General features: G+C 32.0%; 1 protein-coding gene across 1 annotated transcript; it reads right to left on the reverse strand.

The window, feature by feature from the left end:
* Positions 1–136: 136 nt before the first annotated feature.
* On the reverse strand, positions 137–7,953 carry LOC126771956 (epidermal retinol dehydrogenase 2-like). Its single transcript, XM_050492149.1, has 7 exons — positions 7,838–7,953; positions 4,329–4,610; positions 3,467–3,582; positions 2,694–2,813; positions 1,745–1,906; positions 1,120–1,319; positions 137–538 (listed from the first exon to the last, which is right to left on the reverse strand). Exons 2-7 carry the CDS (start codon positions 4,597–4,599, stop codon positions 442–444), a joined length of 966 nt encoding a protein of 321 aa, XP_050348106.1. The 5' UTR covers positions 4,600–4,610; positions 7,838–7,953; the 3' UTR covers positions 137–441.
* Positions 7,954–8,841: the final 888 nt, after the last annotated feature.

An 8,841-nucleotide genomic window follows, 5' to 3' on the forward strand; every position in this document is an offset into this window, starting at 1 on the left:
AAATAATTGTCGACAGTTTTTCATTTTAATTACATTGTGTCTTTTAAATATTATTTACAAAATATAATAATAATAATTTTACTGGAATCATGTAATTCCTTGCATCATTAGTTAGTTAAACTTACATGTGGCTGATGAAAATCTGCCACGTGCATCCACCAACCTGCATCAGAATCAGAGCAGTGTGTTGGAGTAAGCTCCAAATGTCGTCAAAAGAACAGAAGTCCTTAGCTCAGCAGTAGACATTTATAGGCTGTTACTTTACTTTTACTTTTAGTGGATAAAGGGCCTTCCTTGGACTGTTTTTTCTCATAAATACTTATCTCTGGTGTGATATACTGGGATAGTTTCAGGATAAATGATTTCAATATAATATTTATAGATTTTATTTTAAGAACATTCAGTCTTCTAAATATACGTATCTACATACAAATGCTAGTTTTATGCCACTTTTCGTTTCCTTTTTAAATCCATCATTGATTGTGGCCCCTTCATCACGCGATGCATTAGATCCCAACACATTTTTGCTGGAAGTAAGCTGAAACATTTCCCAATATTTTTTTTAACCACATGAAGCCGACTTCACTAGTCGATTTTATGAATATAACTTATAATTGTAATATACTTATAGTTTATTTTTTTCGACATTGAAACATTTTCTTTCATTATATATTTATACAATATGTATTATCTATATATAATAATAGAGATAAGAATTTTCAAAAATGTTTTTAAAAACTAAATCTATTGAGGACTAAGCTCTTAAGGATGTTATAAAATATACATTCAAGTTTTAAAACATCGACGACACCTATACAATTGCTATTTGTGGAATACCACAAATACCAATTGTACATAGATTGGATATCGTCACCACAATTCTCTTGCACAAAAAGTTATGGGTGCTATTCTCATTTCGGATAAATATTGTAGGTACGTAGGTAAGTATTCGGTTACACCAGACGGCAAATATTTATGTATGCGTTGTATCTTTCCGATCCTATGAGATGCTTCCACAACAGTTTAGTGGATATAAAATGTTTATATATGTAATGTTTCTGACGGATAAATGTGTCACTCTCACGTGTAATGGGATAAATTTAAATCAAGTGATCTTACCATTTAAGAGGCAACAAATATCTGACTGAACCAGGCATTACACAGTTGACCTCGTTCTTGCGAATAGAATCTATCATGGTTTCTGCCACGTAGTTTGGCTCTAACATCGGCATGAGCCTTGGTGTCACTCCGTCAAACATGCCCGTGTTGATGTAGTAGGGGCAGACGAGTGTCGCGTGGATATTATTGTGCCCGTGCGCCTGTAAATATATATATGTATGATAAGAATAACACCGACAAAAATAAATCATTGGTTTTTTACGTTTACGAGATTGAAAGTTGCATACATGATCATACTTTTTATTTTTAATCATGTCAATCAAACATAATTAAAGTTATATACTACACCACTCAAACCTCAGAAATAAAACCTTTAAACACCTAAAAATTACTCTTTTCCTTTGAGTTTAGTATTTCATGTAAGTTTAATATTTTTATTTCCAATCAGCATTAAAATCGAAATTACAATATGATCCTAATTTATAAATATTACAACGAATATGTACACTATAATGACTAACTCACTTCTTCTACTTCTGCTTACCGTTTTCCCGGCCTAGTAACGCCAGGGTCCGCTTAACTACTAACTTGCAGTAGTAATTTTTTTTAAAACGAAAATTCTCACCCGAAGCTCCGTGAAGAGGCTCTCATGAAAGCCAACGGTAGCAAACTTAGTAGCGCTGTAGTCCGTGCAACGATAAGTGCCGAGAAGTCCCGCCACGGAACCTACAGTCACTATGTGTCCTTTACCCGAGCTGATCATGTCTGGGAGAAATGCTTTCACAGTCTGGAAAGATTATCAAATGTTTGAAAAAAATATATCTTTATTATATGTATGAAGTTATGACCTTTTGTTATACATTATTTAGAAAATTATTTTAGTTATTAACTTAATTAATTCTTTCCCCACTCCGAACATAAGATTTATGTTTATTGGAGTGGAACATAGAAATATATATCATTAATTCGTTGTAGGCATTGCTAGTATTCATTTATTTTAAGTATTAATTGCAGACTAGTCTAAAAATATGCAAGTTATAAATAATAAATAATAATTGAAGTCATAACAAATAAAGTATACAAGAAAATTTATAAATAGATGTCAAATAGAAACGAGTAATAATAATAATAATGTCCTCCGGACCGATTTCGGCCATGGCGGTCAATCTCAAGAGAAATTAGCCAACTACGCAGGAGATATTACAGTGCAGAAGTGTGTGCGCAAACACAGGTGCACTCTCTATTCCCTAACTCTCATAATCCAATGGGACGGCAATCCGATACGACCGGAAAGAGTTCAAGCCCAGGACCAACGGTTTTATGTGCTTTCCGAGACACGGGACTGTACACACTTCCAAATTTCAGACTCCGGGTTGCTACTGAGAATTTTCTAACAGAAAAACTCAATAACTTTTTACTGGCCCGACCTGGAAATTGAACCCAGGACCTCCGGGTCTGCGGCCATACATCAAGGCACTAGACCAACGAGGCAGTCAAATAAGTATACCCATACTGACTAGACAAAACCGCACTTATAAATTATTATTAATATTAATAGTCAAAAATATACTCACCCAATAATGGGAAAGAATGTTGACTTTATATGTGGTTTCAATCGCAGTGTCGTTGAGTTCAAGTAAAGTATCACCGAAAACAATACCCGCGTTGTTAATTAAAACATCTACCTTTCCGACCTGCATTTAAAATATAAAAAAAAATAGTTTTAACAGAAAATGTAACAGAAAAAAATATATTTAAATAACTTAGGTGTACAACTTTGATAGTTGTGGCTAGAAGACGAGAATACCCAATAAATCCGAGCCCAAATCCGGGCAAGCATTACTGAATTTTCATGTGCTTAATTTGTTTATATAAATAATCTCGTGCTCGGCGGTGAAGAAAAACATTGTGAGGACACCGACATGAGGCAGATGAAAAATACCACGTATATCACATGTAACTAACTTGCATTGGAGCGTGGTGGACTTAGCTCCAATCCTTATCCTCAAAAGAAGAGGAGCTGATTAGCTCAACAGTTACAGGAACATTTATAGGCTGTTACTTTACTTTACTTAGGTAGGCGAATAATATTTAATTGCTTATTTTAACATAATTAAAAACGATAGTCCAATAGACACTGTGCATTATCTTTATATATGAATATACAAATTTTGATGACATTTTTTGTGTGTATTTTTGTGGGTTCCTGGTTGTTTTAAAATGGGCCCGGTAGGTGTCGCTGCGGTCGGGTTCCAGGTTTTTTATTTTAACACTTTTTCACTTCGTACGATATCGTGCAGCTAGTAAATAAACATAAGTTTTAATTGAAAAGTTATAAAACACTCACCTCGTCCTTAACTTTTTTTGCTGTTTTGTACACGGATTCCCGGTCTGCTAGATCGACCTCGTAGCTTGCAACTTCGTAACCTTCTTCTCTAAGTGCGTTACTAGTCTTTTCTAAAGCTAATAAAAAAATAATGAAATACAACACAAATTACAATAATTAAAAATACAATAATATATCTAGACAGATTACTAGAAGGCAGACCGTTCGCTAGTCTTTAAATAAATTATTTTTCGGATGGACTGAGGACGAAAACAATCATGGTTAAAATTACGTTTAATTTGTTTAAAATATATATAAAAATAAAAAGTATTCGTTTATTTATGTTGACCTTTCGCTGCTCAACAAACTCAAAAACGTCTTCAAGCTGATGGTGCTGTACTTATTTATATTGGTATTACATATATCGTAGCTCCATAATGATAGACAATTTTAGCTGTAAGTATCGAGATACATTGCCAACTATAGCCACAAGGTAAATTATACTTTCTGATTGCTATGTCGGATTCATTTCGTCACGTGTCCACTCTAAAGTTGCGCAACTTCTTTTATAAACAAAGTATTTTTCCACTCAGGAAACAAATAATCGATACAAATAAGTTATAAATTAGTATTTTCTTTTTGAAAAATGTGGTAATATTCATAAAATCTATGGAAGTAGTTCACATTGACCGATGATACTTAAAATACATAGCACACCCAGGGCACAGCCACATATTTAACAAATTTTAAATTAATCATAAATTATACATCTCGTGTGCCCTTTGCCCTTATTCTTTAGGTTAAGTCTAAATTTTTGACATTTAAAATATTTGCGAAATTTTAATAGCCTAAATGAGTCGTAAACAATTAGACCAATACTGACCTTCCTTGTTTATATCCCATAGAACAACTTTAGCTCCTAGTCTTGCCAACTTAATAGCTAATTGTCTGCCGACTCCTCCACCACCTCCAGTTATCAGGACTATCTCGTCTTTAAGACTTTTCATGGGCCTTATTACATTGGGCACTAATGTCCAAAATAGCGATTCCAATATGTAGTAACATGATAGTAGCAAAAAAAGCACGGTGTCCTTAGCAATATCGAATATACTCGACATTTGCGACGGAGTGCTGATCTTAGTCCCTTCCAACATTTTGTAAGTACCTGGAGATAAAAAGAAAGTATATAAATGTAAAATGATTTAAATAATGTTGTATCGTAATAAGAATTTAGAGTAAATCAAACGCGTTTGTTGTACTTATCGTATAACAGACAGACTGTGTTAGGTGATTTGATGAAAACTGTGATAAAGTCATTTATAAATAAATTCAAGATTGATACAATGGATGGATAACGTGTGAGAGTTTTCAATTATAATATACATACATGCAAAAATTTCTACAAATAAAATAATTTATTTTTGAATTGAATTTTTTTATAGAATAGGTGTACGAACAAATGGATTATTGGTGGTAAGTGGTCACCACCGCTCATAGACATTGGAATTGTTAGAAATATTAACCATCTCTTACACACCAATGCGCCACCAAACTTGGGAACCAAGATATCATGTCCCTTGTGTTCTCACTCTCACACACTGGCTTACTCACCCTTCACACGGAAAGACAACAATACTAAGTACTGCTGTTTTGTGGTAGAATATCAAGACCTATAATTTAGAATACGTTTATATATAAAAAATTCACAGTGAATGGTCTTACGATTTAATGAAGTCCTAGATTGTATAAGGTCAGGCGGTTCTCGTATTTTATCCAATTATGAGACAGATTGTAACAAGTCCAGTATCCACGGAATATCTTACGCATTTAAAAAGTCTGTATATATATATATATATATATATATATATATATATATATATATATATATATATATATATATATATATATATATATATATATATATATAGTTATAGAATAGGAAGGCGGACAAGCATATATAAGTGGTCACCAACGCCCTTAGACATTGGCATTGTAAGAAATGACAACCATCGCTTGCATAGCCAATGCGCCACCAACCTTGGAAACTAAGATTTTATGTCCCTTGTGCCTGTAATTACACTGGCTCACTCACCCTTCAAACCGGAACATAACAATATCAAGTACTGCGGTTTTACGGTAGAATATCTGATATTAAGGATAAATGACAGATTGTTGCTTATGGCAAAAAATAATAATGATTAGAACTAGCTTATCTAATTGTTATAATCATAGTATATCAATGTTTGAAGTAGATTCAATAATAAACATAATTGTTGTAAGTTAATGCAATTTTAAGAGTACACAAGTTAATGTAAATCTGTATATTGTAATTACGTCTTTCCAATTAAATAATACTTTAATTTTATTTATCTTTTTAATTACATAGACATTTTTATAAAATACAAAATAAAATAAAAAGAACAAAATACACATTACAAATTTTAAGCAAAAACACGCCGTCTAAAAGATTGTCCTGTGGCATTGTACCCAAGACGCTGGCACTATTGCCTCTCTGCACCGCTAGACTCAGCCTTTGGGCTAAATAAGCGCCAGCTCTTGGGTCACCAAAAGTGTGGACCAGTTTTTTAGAAATATCTTTTATGTTTTTTTTTGTATCGGACGACCATGGACCCAATGTTTCAAAACCCAGCCCCGCAAATTCATATCCATCGGATAAAAGTGTATATTTGCGGCGCTTGAGTATTTGAGCAGCTTCAGCGGCACTGGCTTTACGAGACGTATTCTTGATATGAGATACTGCCAGCGTATCTACGCAAGTTGCATCCCACACAAGAACACGTCCCATCGACTCTTGCACTAATGTCACTCCATCGGGTCTCTCGCCATCATCTCTGCATAAACCATTCGGTTCCAAAGTAGCAGGAATCGATGCTGTGACAAAAGCCCGACGAATTATGTCATTAAGAGATCTATGGCGATATGCACGGCCAACGCTTTTGCGGCAGCTAAGTCCATGGCGTCCGAAATGATCCACCGGGGTACCACAGGGACATGTGTGAGGCTCGCACACCTTTAAACCTAAGCGAAGGCATACGGCGATGCGTATCGTTGCCCGATCAAGTACTGTCCCTAGATTTTTAGAAGGGAGAGCCTGAAGCCAGTGGCCTGACTCTCTTTCAGATACAGCTAGCAGTCTTGCAAGGTCTGTATTTGAAGTACACTGGGACAGGAGCAAATTGTGTGTAAGTTTAATACGGGGTGAATCTCAGTGCTTTTGACAAGAAAATAAAATATTGTATATAGTATTTTATTAAATTTAACAATTTAAACCGTGTTATAATTAAAATAATTTAAATGAAATTATTACAGATCCTTTGTACTTATAGTATATTAGGTAAAGCAAATTTTAAGATGACAATGGGACTTACTTCTTTATACATGGATATTAAGTACTCGTAGTTAAGTAATTTTTAATGATAAACCGACGTAAAGCTACGGTATATTATAAATTATATAAAACCTCAACAACAATGTTTTGTAGCTTAGCTAATAAATCAACATTACATCCACGGTTAATTAACCTATTTGAATTTTGAATTTTTCTAAAAGTGAAATCTGAGATAAAGGCTGAATTTTATTAAAATAAATTGATGCTCAATTATGTTTTACAACCTAGAGGCTAGAGTGTGCAATATATGTATAAATAAATATAAAGGCTAAAGTTGATTGATATGTTTTTTATGTGAAATTAGAAAGCTCTTTCAAAGAATTTGATCTCTGCGATTTCATATTAAAGTAGTTCGTGGCCACTTATTTACATTTTTTTTACTTACTATCAGAGATAGTATTATTTTACTCTCTCCGTTTGCTTTGAATTTTTAGCGATCTTATCATAATATTAAAACATAAAGTAAAAAAAGATAATTTCATGAATGAAGAGTATCCTAACAAAGTATTTGTTTTATTCAATTTTATTAAATATGCAAGATTATTTATTCAGTTTTATTAAATATGCAAGATTAGCTTTGTAGATTTCAAGATTGATATTTTAATATTTTAAATATAATTATTCTTGTTGTGTAGGTACACTTACCTACATCATGTTTTTGTTTCAGTTAATAATATTTAAATTTATTCATAATCTAAATTGTTAACATTATGAATGACTTACATAATTAAATAAATAAATTAACTAGTATAAAAAATATATTTAATGGAGCTTCCGTATAATTATTTCGAAAAAATCTGTTACAAATTCTGTTGAAAACTAAAGTTCAATGATTTATAATGATTAATTTGCATTATTATATTATATAAGCATGAAAATAATATTTAGACTTTTTAAGATAGGACATTATGTAGATTTATAAGCTATTAACATATTTTTTATTATAATACTAAGTAATAATAATGAGAAAATATATAACGCACCTTTTATTTCTTATAAAAATCCAGAAAACACAATTATTTTAAAGTGTTATCTTTATTTCAAAACACAATATATTTATCTAGAAAACTGAGTTTGTAGGCGCTGTACGCCGGTTGGCCCACAACTGCGCTCACCGTCGAGCCGTTGTTCCACTCTCGTAGCTTTCTCCGATAACGGTATAATAATATAAAAGTCACCAACTCATAGAAATTTCTTATAATTTTAGTATGTAAATCGCTATTTTAAAATATAAGTTAATAACTATGAATAGAATATTGGTGTGCATTTTTTTGGATTTATTTTATAAAAAAGTGGTGATGCAATTTATATGCTAAAGATACAGAACAGAGATATAAAAAAATAGTCAAAAGTTGTAAAAAATAGATAATTGAGACTACGGTACAGATATTATAAATTATTGTTGGTTAATTAAATTATTGTTGTTTAATTAAATTATTGTTGTAGGTGATTGCTACTCTAAGTCTTATGCAAGTTGGGGTTGAAATATGGCCTTGGTGACGAAAGTGAGTGGTAAATTTAATCCTAGTTGAACATTAGATATTTAGTCTATTTTTTTTGGTCGAAATTCTCTTATATTAATTATTATTTCCAATTCTTATTTTTTCAATTATTATTATATATTTTTTTCCAATTATTATTTCCAAAGCTACCATACAAAAACAAAGTAAGTCTGTTCACACATAGAGGAGATAAAGGTTTTAACTGATTTGTCATTATACACATGGTCCATTTTATACAATTACTCTCGTAAAAAGTTTGTCCCGTAACTTGCCTATAAAGTTTATATGATTTTTGTTTGTGAACTGTTTAATTTTGGACTTTATAAGAAGGAAAAGACGTAAATTAAAATTCAGATACATACAATAAATAATGACAGCCAATAACAATTACAATTTTAATAATATACAACTTGTCTTCAGCAAGCAACAATGTCACTGTGTCTCATTAGAATTCTTATTGTCTTGAAAACATATTATTGTCGATT

This window comes from Nymphalis io, chromosome 11 (genome assembly GCF_905147045.1).
Source record: "Nymphalis io chromosome 11, ilAglIoxx1.1, whole genome shotgun sequence".
Lineage (NCBI taxonomy): Eukaryota > Metazoa > Arthropoda > Insecta > Lepidoptera > Nymphalidae > Nymphalis > Nymphalis io.